The sequence below is a fragment of the Orycteropus afer genome, unplaced genomic scaffold, assembly GCF_000298275.1.
Source record: "Orycteropus afer afer isolate SDZICR_OR568_19922 unplaced genomic scaffold, OryAfe1.0 scaffold00006, whole genome shotgun sequence".
In the NCBI taxonomy this organism is placed as follows: Eukaryota; Metazoa; Chordata; class Mammalia; order Tubulidentata; family Orycteropodidae; genus Orycteropus; species Orycteropus afer.
The window spans coordinates 19,023,203-19,047,265 of record NW_006921593.1 but is presented as its reverse complement, the minus strand read 5'-3'; the positions used below and the strand labels follow the sequence as shown (position 1 = coordinate 19,047,265).

Sequence of the window (24,063 nt, the reverse complement as noted above, 5' to 3'; positions counted from 1 at the left end):
GGCCAGCAGTGAGGAGGGATGGGGTCCAACCGCATCCGGGTAGGTGCTGGCGTGCCCGGCGGCCTGCATCACCTAGTAACAGGCCAGCAGTGAGGGGTGGGATGTTGGGTTGGTGGTGAGAAGTCATCAGATGTTTGGCTGACTTAGGCTTTTTACGTTATTGGTAATACTCTTTTCAGGAATGAGGAAGTCATCATTTTGCTGGGTTATTTTGTTTGGTTTTAAGAGAAAAATAACAGCTGTGAGAGTACAAATAGGACATGCCCCACCGCGCGGCCTGGTTTTTCTTTCTTCTGCATGTAGATTTTGGCTGTGTCCACACCCAAATTGACCAAACCAGCAGATGTGCCGTGTGCCTTCTGCTTGGAGTACTGGACCTAGCCCTTGTGCTATGCCCCCGGCTGGGCTTGTGAGCTCCAACCCACCCTGATAGCAGGTTTCCCAGGGACAGTGGGCATTAGCACATGATAGTCTTCTCTGAACGCCGTGCCAGTGGCACAGACCACACAGCATCAGGTGCCACCCATGCCTCCAGAAACACTGGGCAGAGGGACGGAAGGAATTCTTGAGAAGCTGTCCGGTGTCCATAGAACGCAGACCAAGTCCTTCACCCATGGCCACTGTGGCTGCAGGGAAACTGGACCAAGTCCTTCACCCAGGGATGCTGTGGCTGCTAGAAGTTGGGCATCTAGGGACTAACATGGGGTGGTGGGTCCCATGGGCAGATGTCATTGTGAGCTGCCTTCAAGTCAGCCCCTGACTCACAGTGACTCGTGACAGTGAAGGAGATGCTGCCATCCTGCCAGTCATGGGCTTCGTCCCGTGCCATCCCCCTGATGGGCTGCAGATAGGACCGTGTGATCCATGGGGATCTCAGTGGCTGATTTCAGAAGTAGATGCCAGCCCATTCTAGTCTGTCTTACTCTGGAAGCTCTGCTGAAACCTGTCCACCATGGGTGATACCACTTGTCTTTGAGTTACAAGTGGCATAGCTTCCAGTCACAGCAACCCGCAAGCCACCACAATACTACACACAGACCAGTGGTGGATGGGCAATGGTAGGACATCTTTAAGCAGAAGACAGTCTGACCCACACTGCTGGCCCCCACAAGGTTATGACGGGTTCCAGCAGTCCCATTTAGCCTGGTGTTTTGAGGGCAGTGTCCCCAGGTAATCACGCTGTCCCCTCCCTCCATTCCTAAAGTGCCTGGTTGGCTTCTGGAAGCATTAGCACTGGCTGCACTCAGTCAGCTGAGCCCTGGAGAGCTGGGCAGGCTGCAGTCTGGGCAGGTAGTTGGCCCAGGTCTCTCGGTGAGCTTACGGCTGTGGGTAGCAGAGCCATCATGTGAAAACCGGAGGACCTGCCTTGCTGGTTCTGTATCCAGGGCCTGGAACTTCTTGGGGCCAGTGGCTCCTCACAGTAATGCCGGCGTTTGCATAAGAACACCCTCCCCAATTCGTCATCCTCCAAGGTAACACCCAGGTGGCGTGTCTGGTGCCAGTGCTGGGACACGTCTCCTGTGTTGCTGGAGCCCTGTCACACACACACAGCTGGTTGTACCTGCTGGCGTTGCTGAAAGGTGGCTTGTTCCAGGGCTGCAGCAGCTCAGGGGAGGCAAGAGACCAAGGTCTCCTGTTTACTCAACAGCTCACTACAGGCAGGACTGCGGCACTGGGGAGACCGCACCTCCCTGTGGCTCACAGGTGACCGGGGGAGTGCTATGGACAGTGCAGCTCACCTCACCACGAGGAGGGCAACCAGGGGCAGTGGAGCTGCAGGCAGGTGGAGTGAGTCCCAGCTCAGCCTCCAGCTCCCAGCTACTCTGGGGAGAAGCAGACCTTGAGTGGTGCTGCCTTATCTGCTCAGAAGTTAGACCAGGAAGAGACTCAAGAAGCCACCTAGTTCATGAGTTTTCCATCTGTTCTCCGGAACCAGAGGGGACAGGTGGGTGGGACTGGGTCCCTCCTACACTGCCTTCTGTTTCCATCCTCCACTTCCAAAGATGCTTTTGCTAGAGCATTTCCAACCAGCAACGTAACTTGTCACGGCCACAAGGCTGCAGGCGCTCTGACCTCCTCATACAGTGACCCATGCTCACCTGGCATGGCTGGGTGCCAGCACATGGCTAACTGCTCTTTCTCGCAGGCAATTGAAAATATCGACACGCTAACCAACCTGGACAGTTTGTTTCTGGGGAAAAACAAAATCACCAAACTTCAGAACCTGGATGCACTTTCCAGCCTCACTGTCCTCAGTATGCAGGTACTGCACCGCACACCCCAGGGGCCATCCCCCGAAGCCTGTCCCCCACATGCAGCACCCATGCACCCCCCTGAGCCCTGTCCCCCACATGCAGGACCCATGCACACACACCCCCACGCTTCCATCCCCTACATGCAGGTCCCATACCCCCTGGCTCCCATTTTCCACATCCAGGTCCCACGCACCTTCAGCTCCTGTCCCCACATCCAGGTCCCACACCCCCCAGCTCTCATCCCCCACATGCAGGTCCCACGCCCCCCCTGAGCTCTGTCCCTCACATGCAGGTCCCACGTCCCCTGGCTCCCGTCTTCCATATCCAGATCCCATGCCCCGCCCCCGGCTCCCATCCCCCACATGCAGATCCCACGCCTCTTGGCTCCCATCCCCGGAGCTGTCCACTCACGCGCCCCCGACTCCTGTCCCCAGAGCCATCCACTCACACACACTGATGTGAGCTGCTCTGGTGAGCGCAGTGTTCTTCATCCTGACGTTACCATGGTTTGAGTTGCACACATCCTGAAACAAGAACAAGTCCATTTTAAGACACCTAGCAGTGGAGACTTCCTGCAATCATGAAACAACCCCAGTGGACCTCCCCCAAGCACACGTCCAGTGTGCTCTCCCTGTAAAACCCTGCACTGCCAGCCCCTAGTGTCCCCTGAAAGCAGCACCCGCTTGAGTCTCTGTCGTTTCTCTGTCCATAGTCCCATTTTAGTACGTTTCCAATGAAGGCTCTGTTCTCAGGGGTTCTAGGACAGCAAGAAGCTGAGTATCCTGAAGCCTGGTCACCCACCCCCCCACCTTGCCCCACCCCCCGCCTTGCCCCAGTGCCATGTCACCCACCCCCACCCCTTGTCTGAATGCTTGTATCACCCACCCACCACCTGTCCCAGTGCTGTGTCACCCCTTGTCCTGACACCTGGTCATTGCCCCCTTGTTCTAACACCATGTCACCCACCGCACCTTGTCCCAATGCCTGGGTCATCCACCCCCCTTGGCGTGACCCTGGGTCACCCTCCCTGCTTTGTCCTGACACCATGTCACCTGCCCCCCTTCTGACACCATGTTACTATCCCCACCTTGTCCTGATGCCCAGGTCACCCTCCCCACCTTGTCCTGACCCCAGCTCACCTGCCCCGTCTGACCCCAACTCAACCACCCCCTTGTCTGACCCTGGCTCACCCGCCCACGCCCCGTCTGACGCCGGCTCACCTGCCCCCTGTCTGACCCACTGGTTCTCTTGCAGAGCAACCGGCTGACCAAGATCGAGGGGCTGCAGAGCCTGGTGAACCTGCGGGAGCTCTACCTCAGCCACAATGGCATCGAGGTCATTGAGGGCTTGGAGAGCAACGTAAGACGGCCGGCGGGGGTGGGGGGCAGCCCCGGTCGTGAACACCGGGGCCCCAGTGTGTGTCCCAGCAGGGTGTGTCAGAGGCGTGAGGGTGGCTGTGTGCTCCTGCTCTGGTGTCCTAGAAAGGCTGCCCTTGGCACACGAGCAGGACGTGGGTGTTGGTGCCCTCACAGGGGACTTGCTGGGTCGTGCTCCCTGCATCCTGCAGGAGCGTGGGATACCTCTGCTGCGGCCCTAGGGCTCGGGGCAGTTCACAGGGCATAGGCCAAGCAGGCTTTAGCAGTCACACGTGCCCAATCCCTGCAGCTCCAGGACCACACGTTCCTGGCTCCTCTCTGCCCTTCTGCCCCCAGGCCATGCACACCCTCCAGTCCCACCCTCACCCAGGAGGAGGCCACAGGGCGCCCCGCTGCCCTCGGAGCAGCCGCCCCAGTGCCGTCTCCTGGGTCGATAAGGTGCTTCTGTGCATTGCCCTGTCTCAATTTTTCCTCGTTTTGTGTCACAGCAGCCATCCCATCGCTATCGTCAGGAAGGTTGTGTTTCAGTCACGGTGAAACCGCCGGCCTTTGTGCCATAGGCCAGGACCTATCCTGTAGGCCACGTCATTGACTGCATTTCCCGGACATCTCTGAACTATGGGGGAGCCAGGATGGGCCTGTGGGTAGTATCCTTACCCCTCTCAGGCTTGGCAGACAGAGCAAGAGCTCACAGACCAGAACAGTGAATAAACCGTGTGCTTGTCTCTAGGTGCTAAGTGTCGAGTTGACAGGAAGGTAGGGGCTGAGTGGGGCAGCTGGCATGTGTGTGGAAGCCCCATGGCAGAGCAGTGAGGGCAGCCTCACCAGTAGGATCAGCAGCTCCCTTCTGGCTCTGAGACCAAGAGGAAACCCCCATTGTTACTTCAGACATCATTGGGGCACTTTCTAGGAGCCCTGGTGATGCAGGGATAAAGCGCTCAGCTGCTCACTGAAAGGTCAGTGGTTGGAACCCACTAGCTGCTCCACAGGAGAAAGATGAAGCAGTCTGCTTCTGTGAAGACGACAGCTTTGGAGACCCTGTGGTGCAGTTCCACTCTGTCCTCTAGGGGCGCTGTGGGTCAGAATGGACTCCAGGGCAGTGGGTGTGGTTTGGGCTTTGCTTCTGTGAAGATTGACAGCCTTGGAGACCCTGTGGGCAGTTCCACTCTGTCCTCTAGGGGCGCTGTGGGTCAGAATGGACTCCAGGGCAGTGGGTGTGGTTTGGGCTTTGCTTCTGTGAAGATTGACAGCCTTGGGGACCCTGTGGGCAGTTCCACTCTGTCCTCTAGGGGTGCTATGAGTCATAATCGACTCCAGGGCAGTGGGTGTGGTTTGGACTTTGCTTCTGTAAAGATTGACAGCCTGGGAGACCCTGTGGGGCAGTTCCGCTCTGTCCTCTGGGGCGCTGTGAGTTGGAATCGACTCCATGGCAGTGGGTGTGGTTGGGGTCTGTGTTACTTTCCAGCTCATTCTGGTCAAGTGTGATCACTGTTTTTTTGGGATTCGGTTTCAACTAGAGATTAGCCAACTCTGTTTTCTTCTAGGTGTTTGTTATTTTACTCCATTTGTCTGAAGTTTGTTCTTTCGGTAGGAGGTGAGGCGGTGGCTCTGTCTTTTCCCTGGGGGCTGAGAGGTATCCCAACAGCCTATGTTAATTGCCAGTCCCAGGAGCAGATGCCTCTTTATCTACCATGCAGCCTTTGTTCTTAGTGCCTACGTGGCCCCACCTCCTCCAGGGTGTAGCCTCTGCCCAGCACCAGGACCTCTCTGGTATTGCATTGTCAGGGTCTGTCCTCGGACCTGCTGGACGTGCTCTCTGCCCACCCTGTCCCAGTCCCCCGCTCTCCTGCCCTCTCTTGGAGCAGTTCTTACTGGTTTGCTCTCAGGCGATCTTTCATAACTATCACACTCCCTGAAAACGTGAAAGGGTGTTGAACAAAATGCTGATGAGCTTAGGGTCAGGGCCAGTCCTGGAGGCCAGCACATACCCTGCCTGCAGCCCCTTGTGCACAGCCCTGGCTCTGAGGCCTTGCAGGGCTCAGACCCCACTGTGCCCTCAGATCACCTTCCATTTGCCTCGGCCACAACAGGCAGCCTGACCCTTGGCCAGATGGCAAGGGTGGAGGAGTGCAGGCTGTGGGGGACCCCTTTGTCATCTCCAGCGCTAGGTGTCTTTGGCCTGCCCACAGTCCTCAGCCTCACCCCCTTCTCCTGTGACTCTCAAGTTCCCTCCAGGAGCCCTGTGAGATCCCACAGGCAAGTGGCCTGCTGCCATCCATGGGCCTCAGCCCTCTGTGAGGTTGGAAGGAGCTGCTTTGTCTGCACACCCCCTCAGCCTGGCACAGAGCAGTCTACGTAGCCCTGTAGTGTACCAGGGATGTGGGGGACCTTGTGCCTGGTGCCTCTGTAACTCATCCCGGGTTCATGGCGCGTCTGTGCAGTGCTAAGTATGGGGGAACCTGCACGGAGCACTTTGCAGCGGCCTGCTGGCCGGATGCTTTATTTTCATCCTATTGTTGTTATGTGCCATCGAGTCAGAGACCCGACTCATAGCGACCCCTCCATGGGTTTCTGAGGCAGTATCACTATGGAAGTAGATTGCCCAATCTTCCTTCCAAGGAGTGACTGGTGGTTTTGAACCACCAGCCTTCTGGTTAGGAGTCAAATGACAGAGACATTTTTACTTCCCCTAAAACTTGGGGAGAAATTGGACTCAAGAATAAGGAGATGGAAGAGGGACCCCCCCCCATCAGAAGGGGGCCCGAAAAAGGCTTCTATCAAGCCAGTGGCCAGCTTGTAAATTCTTCCTTGTGATTTTGGAGGAACTTCTAGTTAGCTAATGCTTCACTTTCTCACTGCAGTCTTACTCTGGTACTAAATCTGGGAATACTGTAAGCTTCAAAGGTGCTGTCAAGAGCTGACCAACATTACCAGCAAGCAGGCATCTGATGGGCATTTTCAAAATAGAGAATCAGAGCGCTTGCTAAATACAAAATGCTGCTTCTGGCCAAAGTGTAGACTCCTGGGTCCCAGAAGATGCCTCCCTGGCAGGGCTGAGCCTGCACATGCGTGCTCTAACTCCACAGCCCTGAGTCCAGGGAACCACAGGCCTTGCACTTCAATAGCACTCACTTCCTTTCTCTGTGCAGCCTTGGATTCTGGGCACCACCACTGCCCCTCCCACCGTGTGCCTTGCACATCCTTAGCCTCCTCACCCCTGGCTTCTCATTCCTAAGTGAAGAGAGGGTTCCTTGGTATAGGATGTTGCCTAGTGATAAGCACTAAATAGATGTTGCTGCAGCTCACCCCCTCACCAGATGCCTCTCTGCAGCCCTCCAGGCCATCTCAGCTTTTAGGTTGGGACACTCTGCTCTGGGGTTTGGGGATCACAGGGCCTAGAGCCTGACAGTCAGCTTTGAATCCATGTTGTAAGGACTGCATGTCAGCGCTAACCTCTAGTGTGGCCTAGGTGGGTTCTGTGACCCTTGTCTGTATGCTGTGCTGCAGGGGTGGGTGGAGAGGGCAGCTCCCATAGCTCTCAGCCCTCCACAACACTAAGCACATGAGCAACACTAAGTGCATGGCCACAACACCATTGCTGAATTGAGGTAATCTGGGACAAATTTTATTTCCTTATTTTAGAACAAACTCACGATGTTGGACATTGCATCGAATAGAATCAAAAAGATTGAAAATATCAGCCATCTAACAGAGCTGCAGGAATTCTGGGTAAGTTAACTGCATGCTGGGATTGATGACAGTTTCCCTGAACTGGGCCCACTGAATAAAATGCGTGGATTTGAGTGTCTCCAGTCTCAGAGGCTTTGATACTGACTACATCAAGCATGAACGAGATTTGAGTCCTGCTTTGGTGTTGGAATTAACCTCGCACTCAGAGCCTGGTTCACAACCAGCAGCCATGGGCAGTGCCACTGGCGCTCATGAGAACAGCAGAATCTCACAACTCATTCGCCCCAGGTGCAGATGAGTCAAAATTGCATCTTTACAAGATTCGTATGATCGCAGTGCCTGTTGTGTGAGAAACCCTGGTCTGTGTTTGCTTGGACCTACAATTGCCATGTGATGAAATTTCCAAATGCCAGAAAGCGGTAGCCCAGAGAAGTGGGAGGAAGTGTTGCATAGGTTTCTGCAGTCCACTATCTTGGAATATGCTGTGTGTCTAGCTCTTGGATATAGGTATGGTTTTTGAGAGTGCTTTACTGAGCCAGTAGAAGAAAAGCAACGTAGACAGAAATCTTTGCAGACGTCTCTGAAGAGGTTGCAAATGGTCATGGAACTGAAGTCCTCAGTGTTAAGATTTTAGCAATTTGAATGTATGTGGTGTGTTTTCTTTACTGTGATTGGCTAGGGTCTGTTGAACCTCTTGGATCCAAGGATTCAGCATTTTCATCAAATGTGGAAAACTTTCAGAAATTACTTTCTGAGGTATTTTATCTGCTCCTTCTTCCCCAGGCTATTTCTGAAACTCCACTTATACATAAGTTAGTCTAGCATTAGTTAGTCACTGAGGCTTTGTCACAGCTCACACTGCAGACTTTATCTTTCTGTGTTTCAGTTTTCTTCATGTCTGTTGCTTCAGGGTTGTTCTGGTTATCTAGTACTGCTCTGACAAAAATATACTACAAATGGTGTGGCCTTAACAAACAGGAGTTGATTCTTACAATTTAGAGGCTTTAAGTCCAAGCTCAAAGTGCCAAGCTCTAGGGGCTGGGTGAAAGCCCCTCAGCCTTGGGCTTCAACTCTGCCTCCAGCTCCTGGCCCACTGAAGCTAGAGGCTTTTCTTCACTCAGACAGTTGCTGGCTGCTGAGGCTGCCAAGCCCAAAGGTTGACAAGTAAAAAGGCACAGTCCTGATGTTACCAAACCACATGGCAGGTCATTAGTTCAAGTCCATTGTAAGTCCCAAGGTTGGCAGAGCATGGCAGGCTGCTGAACAATGGCACGGCTACATACAGGGTCCAGGTGTGCCATAAGCTAGAGACCATTCCCAAAGCTGCTGCTTATATATGGAAAGCACACCACATACCCAAAGCAGCTACTCAGCTACTTGTGGTAGATCCCACCATGGAGTTGATTGCCAGTCTCATCATGGGGAATAACTTCCACCAGCTGCCCAGCCACTCAGCCAGACCCAGCCAAGTTGGCACACAAACATAACCACCACAAGGTTTATAATCTCTTTTTACCTGATAACCAGTCTGCTGTTAAACCCATCTGTGGTGACTTGTTTATTTCAGAGTGTGTTTTTCAACTCTAAAAAATCACTTGGTTCTTTTTTGTAGTTTCTCTGTTCTGTCTTCATTATGTTTATGTTTTCCTTTAAACCCTGTCATCACATGTCTGGTGATTTTTATTAGATACTGGACATGCATTGTAAATAATCAAGTGTCTGGATTTTGTTGTTGTTGTTGTTAGGTGTCGTCGAGTCATTTCCGACTCATAGCGACCCCATGCACAGCAGAACGAAACACCACCCAATCCCGTGCCAGCTCCATGATCCTTGCTATACTTGAGCCCATTGTCACAGCCACAGTGTCAATCCATCTCATCGAAGGCCTTCTCCTCTGGATTTTGTTATGTGCCTTTAAAGTGTATTGGCCTTTTTATTTGATAGGCAGTTAAGTTACTGTTTGATCATTTTGAGGCTTGTTTTAAGTGTTTTTAGGGTGAGTCTTAAGGGGCTGATCCTCTAGGCCTAATTTAGCCCCACTCCCAAGGAGCTCTGGCGGCGTAGTGCCTAAGGCATTTGACTGCTAACCAGAAGACTGGCAGTTCAAACCCACCAGTCGCTCCTCAGAAGGAAGACTGGGTAATCTACTTATGTAGTGATACCGCCTCAGAAACCCAAGGAGGGGTCTCTATGAGTCAGAACCGACTCGACAGCAGTGAGTTTGTTTTTTCCCAAGCTAGTAGTAGTAACCATTCAGAAGTCTTTTCTGAATGTCCCTGGTGTTTAGCCAGACCTCTGCACTCTGCTTGGTGGGTATCTAAACATATCCCATGCTGCATGAACTCTGGTCGCTCGTGGCTCTCCAGCAGGTGTCCTTTGACTAGCTCCATGGGGTTTCACGCTGTGTATGTGCAGATTAGTTTTCAGTCTAAGACTCAAGGCGATGCCCATGAGACCTCTGGAGGTACTTCCGGTGCAGCCCACTCCTCTCCAGAAATTCCAGCTCCTCTGCCAACCTGAATCCGCCCTCTGCCTTCTCAACTCTGTGTGGCCACTGAGCTCTGTTTGGATTCACGCTCACACCAGAAAGCATCTCCAAACAGAAAGCCAAACATTCCTACAGCTCCCCTGGTTTGTTCCCAGGACCCATTGTCCTGCTTTGCCGGTTGTCCAGTATCTGAAAACAGTTTCCTGTATTTTGTTCTTTTTTGGATGTTGAGAGCAAAAAGGCAAGTCAAGCACCACTTATTCTGTCATGGTTAGGAACAGAAGTCCTCTACACTTAGTTATTTTTGTGTCTGTTTCCCCTGCAGCAGAATGGCAGCTTCATGAGGGCAGGAGGATTTGTCTGTCTCATCCGTTCTCATCAGCATCTAGAATATAGTGCCTGACGCACAGTAGATTGAGTGAGAGAAAGGGACACAGGCAAGGAAGGATGGTCAGATGGGTGGGGCCAGCTGTGGATAAGCAGGGGCAGACATGCTTGTCAAACTCATGGTCATCTTTATGTTAGAACAGCTCACACCAAGCTGCCACATGGAACCTGGGTGTAGGAAAATGAGTAAGTGATTCACAGAGAGAGAAGGAATGGTTACTTTGAATGCAGAAAGCCTTTTCTTTCTGGTTAATCGTTTTCTCTCATGTGTTAAGACTATGAGATAGCAGGTCATTGTGTGCCGTGTCGGCAAACATTGTTGAACTGTGATTGCAGCTGGTCTGTAATGTGCTGGGCACACTCAGACAACCAGTAGGACCACATCTAGTGCATTCTGTGGAGAGCACTTGTGCAGGCTTAAAAATACCTACATGCTTCAACCTCCTGTTTTCACATCTAAGATCCTAAGCAAATGAGGAGAAATGCAGAGATTCATATACAAAAAGATAGAACTCTCAGGGTTTGTTTTATGCAGTGGAACTTTCTTGTGTTTCTTGATGCTGTAAGTATGTGTACTCGTTGCAAAAAGAAGAAAAGGTCAGATGATATAAAAGACAGTGAAAAGATGACCCGTTTATACGCATGTACATTTACACACGTGGACTCTGTTCTCTCACATGTGTCCTCTCAAATGTTTACACGGAGGACTGTTTTCTCACCTGTGCCCTCGCAAATGTTTACACAGATTGTTTTCTCACACGTGTCCTCAAACATTTACACAGATAGACTGTTTCTCATGCGTGTCCTCAAACGTTTACACAGACGGACTGTTTTCTCATGCGTGTCCTCAAACGTTTACACAGATGGACTGTGTTCTCTCACGTGTGTCCTCATACATTTACACAGATGGACTGTTTTCTCACATGTGTCCTCATACGTTTACACAGATGGACTGTTTTCTCACGTGTGTCCTCAGATGTTTACACAGGTGAGGAGACTTGTCTTCCATAATCGAAAACCAAAAGCCGTTGCCACTGATCCTGAATCCTAGTGACCCTGTAGGAGAGTAGGTCTGCTCCAGAGGATTCCCAAGGCTGTGTGTTTCTATGGGAGGAGACTGCCACGTATTTCTCCCTCAGAGCCAGTGGGTGGTTTTGATCTGCTAGCCTTTGGGTTAGAAGCCAAGCACTTACCCACTGAGGTCCTAGGGCTCCTTTGTCTTGTATAAAAACATAACCTAACCCGTTGCCAACTCTGACTCAGCGACCCTACAGGACAGAGTAGAACTGTCCCGTAGGGTCTCCAAGGCTGTAAATCTTTATGGAAGCAGACTGCTATGTCTTTCTTCCTTGGGGAAGCTGGTAAGTTCAAACCGCTGACCTTTTATTATGTGACTGAGTGCCATGACCACTGCACCACAAGGGCTCCTCCATCTTTTGTGCTGCCTAAACATCTCCTTTTCTGACTGAAGATGTCTTGGATACGTGGATTCAGGGAGAAGTTCCTAACCAAGACTGAGAAATTATAAGCTAAAAAAGAAAAAAAGCATCTCTCTTTGTAAAGGTTTGTCATGTTCTGCATGGTAAACAATCTGGTGGTCATCTGGAATGATGAGACTAGTTCCTGAGATATATAAAACATCCTTAGAAAGTGACGAGAGAACCAGCTGGCTCTCATGTGGCAGTGTCGGTCTGCTGACATTAATTTCAGCTGCTCCGAACATGGGAACATCACTCCACCTCTGTGTGAGCCCCCAGCAAAAGCTCCTTCACATACGTCACTGCTCCTGATGGTTCCTGGGTAACTGAACTGTTGCTGTTACACAGCAAATCTTGTCCTCCATCAGGTCGGAAAAGGTTATAAACCCAAAGCTTATTTTAAAAACCCTTACCTGATGTTCATCTAAACTTTTGTTTTCATTTTTTATGAATATGTCTTTCCTGTATTTGCTCATCTTGTTTGTTTTGTTTTGGTTTTGTTTTTGGTTAGATAGAAACTACATTTTTTCTAGGTGGATTAAAAAAAAACCCACCAAACTCACTGCTGACAAGTCAGTTCCAATTCACAGCGACCCTTCCTTGGGTTTCCAAGGCAATATCTCTACAGAAGTAGATTGCCCAGTCTTCCTTCCAAGGAGTAGCTGGTGGGTTTGAACCGCCAGCCTTCTGATTAGCAGTCACATGCCTTAGGTACTATACCACCAGAGCTCCCCTTAGGTGGATAGTCAGTAAAATTATTGCTAGTTGTTGAAGACTGGAAAAGCCTCATTTTCTCATAACTTAGGGGACAGTTAAACGTACTGTAATGTACCCAGGATGGAATATATGGCCACCCGACAGTGAGACCTTCCAATAACATCTGCAAAGGCTCATGATACCACGTGCATGAAAAAAGGAGCAAACTGGTGAGATCAGCCATCTGACCCTGGAGCACGTGGATGCACGCATACGCGGAGAAAAGAGCAGGAGGAATTAGGCCAGACGAGAGGCTCCTCTCAATTGTGAAAGGGCTGTTAGTTTTTCTTGTATTCTCTTTGGTTCTCCTGAGCTTTCTGAAGTGACTGTGTACTCTTTTGTAATGGCAGAAGGTTAGAGCAGTGTGTTCTAGAAGAGGGGTATCAGCTCTGTTGGGCCTGCAGAGAAGAGGGGAGAAACCTAACGGGGTGTTCAGAACAGCTTCCCTTGTGTGATGAGATCCATGCATGGTCCCTACCACTTATACTTCCCTGTATTTCCCACTTTTCAGCAGTGAGCATTCTTGGGGGGGAAACTCCACTTGCGGCATGTTTCCTTGGAGCCTGAGTTCTGATTGCGAGACCATATGAGCCCCTGAGACGCTGCACCATGGTGGGGGCCTCACACCATCTAGACCACACCACCTCAGAGCTGTGGTCATAGGTGGTGACCAGGCAGACTGGACAAAGGTAGCCACAGCAGGGTGGAAAGACAGCAGTGAACCCCAAAGATGTTGGGGAGAGAGGCTGTAGAAGTCAAGATCAGTGGGGGCAAGGCAGTACCAGGGATAACTGAGTTTCCAACAGGAAGACCACAGTGCAGCCACACTGTGTCAGCCAGACAGAGCAGCCATGGACAACACTGCCCACCACCATGTGCCCCAGAGACGGCATTGCTCTCCACCATGTGTCCCCATGGACAGTGCTACCCACCACCAGGCACCCCATGGATGGCGCTGCCCGCCTCCAGGCACCCCATGGATGGCACTGCCTACACTGGGCATCATGAGCTCACCCACTGTTCTGCAAACCTGAGGCCATAGACAGTCCTGGGACTTTTCTTCCCACTCCACGAAGGCATGTTGGCAGCCATACCCTGTGGGTCACAGAGTAAAGAAGCCCTGCCTGTCCTGCCTCGGCCTCCAGCAGCAAAGACAAGACTAGAGACACCCAGCACGGCAACGTGTGTGTCACGTCCTGTCCCGTGGTGAGAGTGTGGCAGGACCCGGTGCTTCATGTGTGTACATTGCCTGCACTTGCCAGCTATGTGCCTGGGATTCTGGCTCATGCCTCAATTCCACTTCCCACAGAAGCAAAACCCCCAAGAGCTGCAGGGGCTCTTAGGGACAGTAGTTTGACAGTGAGTCTTTGAAATGGTATCTGAATCCAGGAAACCAGCCGGACAGAATGAGGCCATGATGTTTGGTCATGGCCTTGGGTTTGACCACAGGAGGCTTCATGTGCAGTGTGGTAGAAGCTGTCCTTGCCGTGTGGCTAGCCACCATGGTCACCAGCAGTAACAAGTGTGCAGCACCACCTGTTCAGCCGTCCTCTGCACCTGTGCATGTCTTCTCCCAGCTGGTTGAGACCATGTGGTCAGCTGAAGTCACTCCTGTTTGTCTCCAGACTTTCCAAAGGGTCACACTAAATTAATTGAAATGTACATAAACTAAGTCCGTGTGCCCGAGGCATCTGACTGCTAACCAGAAGGCTGGCAGTTCAAACCCACCAGCCATTCCTTGGAAGGAATGTTGGGCAGTCTACTTCTGTAGTGATACCGCCTCAGAAACAAGGAGGGGTCGCTATGAGTCGGATCCGACTCCACAGCAGTGAGTTTGGTAATTTTTTTTTGGTGCAAACAGAATGGCTGGCTGTATGACCTTGAGCGCTTTGGAATCAGTCAACCAGATCACTCCTTCCACATCCAGAAAAATCCAGCGTGAGTGAGACAAACAGAAACGCAACGCACTGCCATCAGTGGAGTCGGATGAGACGTTTGTTAGAAGGAGTGAAAATGGGGGGAGGGGAGAAGAGGAAGCAGAGTGGGTGGGATAATGATCAGAAAGGCTTCTGCACTCACACTGGTCTGCAGGCACCCATGGGTGCACTCACTGCAAAATGGAAACCTACGTAGCCTTCGATTCGTGGGTTTGCAGGAGTCCTGCTGAGCATCGGAGGAATAGTACATTCCCATTGCGGAACTCAAGTCTGGAATGAGCTATTCGGAAGAAAGACCTCCGAGCCCCACCCAGGTAATGAGTCACTGTAACCCTGAAGCCAAATTCTGGCATGGCCATGAAGGAAAGGGTGGGCTGCTGGCCAGGCTCCCCCGTGAGCACAATACAGAAACTATTCACTGTCCACGCCAGGGGGTGGCACACTGTGGCCCATGGGCCAGAGCCGCCTGTTTGTGTAAGAACAATGCATCAGTGCACAGCCACGCACCTGTGTGCATGTCTGTAGTTGGCTTCATGCTAGAGCCATGTGCCTGCAGAGCCCAGTGTGTTTACCGTCTGGTCCTTCCCAGGAAGCAGGTTAGAAAAGAAAACAGTGTCAGATTGTTTCAGTAGTGTTGAAAAAGCATCAAATGAATTTCACCATTTTTTGAAATAACAGTCGAAGTAAAGTTTACATAATGTGAAGTTAACTGTTTACAGTGCACGAGTCATGGTGCATTTGCAGTATCGTGCAGCCCTCCCAGTACAGCTATTTGTCCCCATCTCCCCTCCCACAGCCCCTGGCAACCACCAGCCTTTCTATCTCTGTGGATTTCTCTGTCCTGGACATTTCCGCTACGTGGAGTCACACAGCGTGTGCCATTTGTGGCTCCTCTGACTTAGCGTGGTGTTCATCACAGAGCACCAAGTCCAGTACTTCCTGTTTATGGTTGAGCGTATTCCACAGCTCATGTGTCCATGCACACTTGACGGTCACCACCTTTGGGCTGTGTGCATGCTACTGTGAATGTGTGTACTGCTTTCAGTACCTGCTCTAAGTTCTCAGCATATACCAGTTAGTTGCCATCGAGTCAGCTCCAACTCATCGCAACCGCACGTACAACAGAACGAAATACTGCCTGAGCCCATGTTGCAGCCATTGTGTCAGTCTGTCTCGTTGAGGGTCTTCCCCTTCCTCGCAGACCCTCCACTTTACAAAGCATGGTACCCTTTTCCGAGAAATGGTCCCTTCTTACAACATGACCAAAGTAGGTTGAGATGAAGTCTGGTCATTCTCACTCCCAAGGAGCATTCCAGCTGCACTTCTTTCAGGACAGATGTGTTCATTCTTCTGAAAGCCCATGGTACTCTCAGTATTCTTTGCCAACAGCACAACTCGAAAGCATCAACTGTTCTTCAGTCTTCCGTATTCATTGTCCAGCTTTCACGTATATATGAGGCAATTGAAAATACCATGGCATGGGTCAGGTGCACCTTGGCCTTCAAAGAGACATCTTTGCTCTTCAGCATTTTAAAAGACCTTTTTATTATTATTACTGTGATTTGGGTGAAAGTTTACAGAGCAAATTCACTTTCCATACAGCAGCTCACATACACTTTGTCTCATGACGTTGACTGCAATTTACAACAATGCAACGGCTCTCCTCCTACTTCCTCCCCATAGTCACCTCTTCCCTGTGTCCTTCACTTCATGCACTTCTGCCATCTGAGCTGTCTCCCTGTGCATACACAGCCCTTCTATTCTCCCATGATTGTTCTCTCCAAGGAATGTATCTACCTGATATAAATGTTCAGCTCGTATGTCTGTCTTTTGTTTGGCTGGAAGCCACAAGAGTGGGCTCAGTTCCAGACATGAAGGGCAGCGAGGGGCCATAGTCTCAGGGGTTCCATCAGGCTCTATCAGATCAGCACACATGTTCTCTTAAAGAAATTTTTTGCAGCACATTTCCCCAGTGCAATATGTCTGATTTCTTGACTGCTGATTCCATTGGTGTTGATTATGGAATCAAGTAATATGAAATTTTTGACAACTTCAATCTTTTCTACATATGTCATGATGCTGTTTATTGGTCCAGTTGTGAGGGTTTTCATTTTCTTTATGTTGAGGTATTATCCATACTGCAGACTATAGTTTTTAATCTTCATCAGTAAGTGCTTCAAGTCATCTTCACTTTCAGCAAGAAAGCTTGTGTCATCTACATATTGCAGGTTGTTAATGAGTCTTCCTCCAATCCTGATGCCATGTTCTTCATACACTCCAGCTTCTCAGGTTATTTGCTCAACATACAGATTGAAAAAAGTATGGTGAAAGGATATAACCCCCTTTCTGATTTTAAACTATGCAATATCCCCTTGTTCTGTTCAAATGACAGCCTCCTGGTCCATATACAGGTTCCTCATGAGTACAATTAAGTGTTCTGGAATTCCCATTCTTCTCAATGTTTTCCGTAATATGTTGTGATCCACATAATTAAATGCCTTTGCATCGTCAATAAAACACAAGTAAACATCTTTCTGGTATTCTTTGCTTTCAGCCCAGATCCATCTGACATCAGCAGTGATAGCCCTCATTCTACATCCTCTTTGAATCCAGCTTGCATTTCGGGAAGTTCCCTGTCAATATACTGCTGCAAGCAGTTTGGAATTATCTTCAGCAAAATTTTATTTACATGTGATATCAATGATATTGTTCGATAATTTCCACATTCTGTGGGGTCACCTTTCTTTGGAAGGGGTACAGATATGGATCTCTTCCAGTTAGTTGGCCACTGACTTGGTATAGACAAGTAAGTGTCCACATTTCTTGGTATAGACAAGTAAGTGTCTCCAGTGCAGCATGTATTTGTTCAGACATCTCAGTTGGTAACCCATCAATTCCCAGAGCCATGTTCTTGATCATATGCCACCTCCTAAAATGGATGAAGTTCTTTTTGGTACAGTGACTCTGTGTAGTCCTTCCATCTTCTTTTGATGTTTTCTGCATCGTTTAATATTTTGCTCATAGAATCTTTCAATATTTTAACTGGAGGCTTGAATTTTTCCTCAGTTCTTTCAGATTGAAAAATGCCAACTGCATCTTTCCCTTTTGGTTTTCTAACTCCAGGTCTGTGCATATTTCATTGTAGTAACTGACTTTGTTTTCTCAAGCTGCTCTTTGAAATCTTCTATTCAGCTCCTTTCTCTTGTCATTTCTTCCATTTGCTTTAACTACTTTCCATTCAAGAGCAAGTTTCAGAGCCTCTTCTGACATCCGTTTTGGTCTTTTCTTCCTTTCCTGTCTTTTTAATGACCTTTTGCTTTCTTCATGGATGATGTTCTGATGTCATCCTGCAATTCATCTGGCTTTTAGTCATTGGTGTTCAATGAATCAAATCTATTTAGATGGTCTCTAAATTCAGGTGGGATGTAAGCAAGTTTGTATTTTGGCTCTCATTAATTTGTTTTATCTTCAGCTTCATATTGATCTTGAATATGAGTGGTTGATGGTCTGTTCTACAGGTAACTCCTGGCCTTGTTTTGGGCTGAAGATATGAAGCTTCTCCATCGCCCCTTTCCACAGATGTAATAGATCTGATTCCTGTGTATTCCATCTGATGAAGTCCATGTGTATAGCTTCCATTTATGTTGTTGAAAAAAGATACTTGCAGTGAGTAAGACATTGGTCTTGCAAAATTCTATCATATGATCTTCAGCATCATTTCTGTCACCAAGACCATATTTTCCAACTACTAGTGATTCTTCTTTGTTTCCATCTTTTGCATTCCAATCACTAGTGATAATCAACACATCTTGATTGCATGTTTGGTCAATTTTAAACTGCAAAAGTTGGTAAAAATCTTTAATTTTCTCATCTTTGGTTTTAGTGGTTAGTGGGTAAATTTGAATAATAGTAGTATTAACTGGTCTTCCTTGTACATGTATGGATATTATCCTATCACTGACAGCGTTATACTTCAGGATAGATCTTGAAACATTCTTTGTGAAGATAAATGCCATGCCTCTTCAATTTGTCATTCCCAGCATAGTAGATCATATGATTGTCTGATTCATAATGGCCAAAACCAGTCCATTTTATCTCACTGATGCCTAGGATATTGATCTTTATGTGTTCCATTTTAGTTTTTACATCTTCCAAATTTCCTAGATTCATACTTCATGCATTCCATGTTCCAGTTATTAATTGATGTTTGCAGCTCTTTCTTCCCATTTAGGGTCATGCTCCATCAAGAAGTGGAGGTTCTGAAAGCTTTACTCCACTCATGTCATTATGTTGACTCTACTCTGAAGAGGCAGCCCTTCCCAGTCATATTTTGAGTGCCTTCCAGCTTGAGGGGCTCATCTTCTGGCACTATATCAGACAAAGTTTCAGGGCTATTCATAAGGTTTTCACTGGCCAATTCTTTGAGATGTGGATGGCCCCTTCCTTCTTCCAAGTCTGTCTTAGTCTGCAAGCGCCACTGAAACCTGTCTACCATGGGTGACCCTGCTGGTATTTGAAATACCAGTAGCATAGCCTCTAGCCTTATAGCAACACACAAGCCACCACAGTACAACAAACTGACAAGACAAGTGGTGGGGCATATACCTAGGAGTGGGATTTTTGGATTCAACAACCATTTGATTATTAATAATCAAAGCAAAACAAAAAAAATGTAGTAAACTAGGAATATAAAGGAACTTCTTCAGTCTAATAAGCCGTGTCTTCAAAAGCCGCAGCAAGTGTCATCCTTAAGGTGAAACAGTAAATGTATTTCTGTTCAATTTAAAAACAACAGCGGTGATTGTTCTTATCACTTCCGTCCAACGTCATCACTAACCACTGCAGTAAGACAAAGCCAAAAGGATTTGAAAAGAAGCTACCAAACTTCTCATTATTTGCATATAGTAATGATTATTCATGTAGGATACCTCAGAGTGTCTACAAATGAATTAGTAGAACCAGTGAGTTCACTAAGATTGCTGGCTATAAGAACAGTGTGTTAAGTGAATTGCATTTTTACACAACAGCCAGAAGAACTTTCAAAGTAAATATTTTAGAAAGTATATTTTATAAAAGCAACAAAAGTGTAAGGTACCTAGAGTATTAAACATCTTTCAAAAGTATTGTTCTGCTGCTAGGTTGAGAGTAGGCTGTGAGTGAGTGGCAAAGGTTAGCACCACAGGAAGGGCAGAGAGAGGCCGACATCCTGGCAGGAGGAGGCACCAGGGGCACGGGTGCATAGAGGTTGGGGTCTAGACATACCTTGAAGGTAAAAGGTAGAATTCAATACCAGATTGGATGTGGGACTGTAGGAGAAAGAAGGGTCGAGGGTGACTCCTGTATTTTTGGCCTTAGCAGCTAGGACTTGCCATTAACTGTGACAGGAAGATAGCAGATTCAGCAGGACTGGGGAGAAGGCCTGGAGTTCTGGGTGACCTTTGAAGTGGATGTTAGCCATCTGTTACCGGTTGAGTTGCACCTCACTCCTGTACCTGTGAATGTGACCTTGTTTGGAGATAGAATCTTTATATGAAGGTGTTGTCAATTAAACTAAATTGGTCATGCCATGGGTGGGTCTTAATCCCACCTGATTGATGTCCTTATAAAAGAGGAGAGACACAGACAGCATGTGAAGATGCATCTAGCAGCCACGGAATGCCTGGTGCTGCCAGAAACCTGGAGATAAGAAAGGATCTCCCCCAGAGTGGAGAGGGAGCATGGTCCTGTGGCAAAAACAACTCCAGAACAGTCTTGTATGTCACTGAGTAGTTGAGAAGTCATATGGTGCTTGGAGACAGTGGTGTTGCCAGAGTGCAGAGACTATGCTGAACATGCAGCTATCCCGTTGACACCCCAGCATGGCCACGCATTAGGAGTAGAGCAAGCATTCCTGAGAGCCACTCTCACAGCATCTAGCAGAACAAAGCTTCTTAAAGGAAGACAACAAATATTAGACTGTCAACAATTTAACATCCCCAATATCCAGTAAATAACGTTAACAGTATGCAAAGACGCAGGAAAATGTTGGCCCATAATGAAGAGGAAGAATGTTCATAGGATCTGTGATTGGCAGTCATCAGGCTGGCCCCAAGGACCCCTGCCTCCTGGTGGTGGTGGTTGTTATGTGCCGTCGAGTCGGACCTGACTCATAGCGATCCCTCCTTGGGTTTCCGAGGCAGTATCATAGAAGTAGATTGCCCCATCTTCCTTCCAAGGAGTGGCTGGTGGGTTTGAACCGCCAGCCTTCTGGTTAGCAGTCAGGTGCCTTAGATACTACAGTACCAGATTTGGGTGAAAATTTATAGAACGAATTTACTTTCCATACAGCAGTTCACATACATTTTGTATCATGACATTGACTGCAATTTACCCCAATGCAACAGCTCCCCTCCTGCTTCCTTCCCATGGTTACCTCTTCCCTGTGTCCATCCCTCCATGCATTCCTGCCCCCTGAGCTGTCTACCTGTGTGTGCATTAACAGCTCTTCTTTCTCCCATGATTGTTCTCTCCAAGGAGTGTACCTCTCTCAGGTAAATGTTCAACTCATATCCCTATCTTTTGTTTGTCTGGAAGCCACAGGTATGGGTTCAATTCCAAACCTGAAGAGCAGCTAGGGGCTGTAGTCTCAGTGGTTCCACCAGGCTCTGTCAGACCAGCAAACCTGGTCCCCCCCCCCCACTTTTCTTTCCCCCAAATGATTTAGCGTTTTATTCCACATTGTTCTCCCTCTCTTTCCAGGATCTCCTACAGAAATCTCCCTCTGAGGGCTTGACAATGGTAGCCGGGCACCATCTAGTTCTTCTGGTCTCATACTCGTATAGGCTGCAGATCGCATGGTGTACTGGTTGCTAAGATTAATTGTTTACATGAATCTTTGGTTTTCATTATTCTTCTTTGCTCTGGATGAGGAGAGACCCATTGTTGCATCTAGGCGGCTGTTTAGAAGCTTTTAAGATCCCAGTTGCTATTCGCCAAAGTAGGATGTGGAACAATGTTTTGTGTAATATGTTATGCCAATTGAACTTGATGTTCCCTGTGACTATGGTCCCGAGCCCACCGGTTCAACTACTCGGTCCCTCTGGGTAGATGGCTGTGACCAAGAAGTGATTACAACCTTATCCTTTGTCAGCTCTACTATACACCTGGGAATTCTTACAGATCATACAAATATGTTTATAGGACCATTGTGTGCCAACTTTATACATGGTCTTGGGTACATTCCCTGCTTCATAGACATACCTAATAGTTCAGCCTGTCCACCCATCTATCCACCCATATACCCATGTTTGCTTTCACTGACAACACAGTACTGTATGTGCAATAGGGTTCATCTTTGTTGTCTTGGTACTCACACTGTTATGTAATTCCCTCCCTGCGAGTGTTCATTGGACCTACTGACTAGTTTCTAAGCAAAAGAACAGTAGAGGTCATAAGATTTCACTACTAAGATTACGTTCTAACAAGACTGGCTCCTCTCTTGGAGTCTCTGTCTCATCTCTGGGGAAACAAGCTGCTACATTGTGAGCAGCCATATGGAAATGTACATGGCATGGAACTGATGCTTCGGTCAAAATCCAGTAAGAATCTGAGGCCTTCCCAGCAACCATGTAAGTGGTCATAGATATGGATCCCACCCCATTCAGGCCTTGAGATGACCATGGGCCCTACTGACACTTGATTGCCACCTCATTCATTACCCTGAGTCAGAACCGCCCAGTTAAGTCATTCCAGATTCCTGACTCACAGAAACTGAAATAATGTTTGTGGTTTTCAGCTTCTAAGTTTGAGGTAATATTTTATGAAGCAATAGATACAAATAGATAAGAGACTCAGAGATGACACAGATACAGAGATTAGCAGACGAGGACTTTAAAACAGGTCTCATAAATGTGTTTGAGAATTCAGAAGAGAAAAAAGTAGATAGAAGAAACAGCTGGCTAATTTCATCAGAGAAATGGAAACCATAAAAAAAGAACAAAATGAAAATTGTAGAATGTATAAATTCAGTATCTGAAATGAAAAATTTACTGGATATGCTTGTCATCAGATGGGACAGAATTTAAAGATAAGACACAGAAACTATAGAAACTGAGGGATGGGGATAGGGTACTAGAAAAAAATGATCAGAGCCTCGGTACTTAATGGGACAATATCAATAGCTGTCTAACCACTACAAAATAGCAATTTATGGGAGGACTGAGTAAGGCAGTAATAAAACATTTAATGCATTAATCTCAACAATGACAAAATTCACATTCTTTTCAATTGCATGCAGAATGTTTGCCAAGTCTTTCTATATGCTGGGTCATAAAGAAAACCTTAACAAATTTTGCAAACATTTCTAGAAAATAAAAAGAGGGGAAAAATGCTCCAGTTAATTTTATGAGGCCAACATTGCTCAACCAATTTTTGTCATCAACCAAATTTTTGAAAGAAAGATTATATACTAATATCTCTCATAAAGATAAATGCAAAAATCTTAATCAAAATATTGGAATGTAAATGCATCAACACATGTAAGTGATAATATAGCACAAGTTTTTGGAGTTTATTGTAGGAACTCAAGAGTGACATCATGTTAAAAAAGCAAATTTAATTACTAAATTAACAGAATGACTCTGAAACTTGCTCTTGAATAGAGAGCAGCTAAAACGAAAGGAAGAAAAGAGCTGAACAGAAGATTTCAAATGGCGACTTGAAAAGACAAATCATCATCATGAAATGTGCAAAGACCTGGAGTTAGGAAACCAAAAGGGAAAAACACACTTGGCATCTCTCAAGCTAAAAGAACTGAAGAAAAACATTCAAGCCTTGAATTGCAAGGTTGAAGGATTCCATGGGCATCAAAAGAAGATGGAAGGAATACACAATCACTGTACCAAAAAGAACTGGTCAATGTTCAACTATTTCAGGAGGTGACATATGATCAAGAACCAATGGTATTGCAGGAAGAAGTCCAAGCTACACTGAAGGAATTGGCAAAAAACAAGACTCCAGGAATTGATGGAAGACCCACTGAGATGTTTCAACAAATGGATGCAGTGCTGGAGCCACTCTCTCATCTATGCCAGGATATTTGGAAGAGAGCTACCTGGCCAGTTGGCTGGAAGAGATCCATATTTGTGCCCATTGCACAAAAAGGTGATAAAACAATAAGTGGAAATTATAGAACAACATCATCGATATCAAACATAAGTAAAATTTTGCTGAAGATAATTCAGAAACACTTGCAGCAGTATATTGACAGGGTACTTCCAGAAATTCAAGCTGGACTCAGAAGAGGGCATGGAATGAGGAATATCACTGCTGATGTCAGATGGATCTTAGCTTAAAGCAGAGAATACCAGAAAGAAGTTAACCTATGCTTTATTGACTATGTGCAGGCATTTGACTGTATGAATCCTAACTGATTATGGATAATGTTGCAAAGAATGGCATTAATTTGCTGTTGTTAGATGTTGTTGACTCGATGCTACCTCATAGCAGCCCTGTGTGCAACAGAGCAAAGCACTGCCTGGTCCTGCACCCTCCTCACCGTCCTAAATGTCCTCGAGCCCATCGTTGCAGCCACTGCCTCAGTTCGTCTCATTGAGGGTCTTCCCTTTTTCACTGACCCTCCACCTTACCAAGCATGGGATCCTTCTCCAGAGAATGGTCCCTTCTGACCACATGACCAAAATACAAAGATGAAGGCTA

At 47.7% G+C, this 24,063-nt stretch overlaps 1 protein-coding gene across 1 annotated transcript in view; it reads left to right on the top strand.

The window, feature by feature from the left end:
- Positions 1-24,063, top strand: part of PPP1R7 (protein phosphatase 1 regulatory subunit 7) — a 53,443-nt gene that overhangs the window by 8,111 nt on the left and 21,269 nt on the right. Inside the window, exons 7-9 of the mRNA XM_007941445.2 lie at positions 2,147-2,263; positions 3,510-3,614; positions 7,274-7,360. Coding sequence (XP_007939636.1) covers positions 2,147-2,263; positions 3,510-3,614; positions 7,274-7,360 — 309 coding nt within the window. The remainder of the gene's footprint in view (positions 1-2,146; positions 2,264-3,509; positions 3,615-7,273; positions 7,361-24,063) is intronic.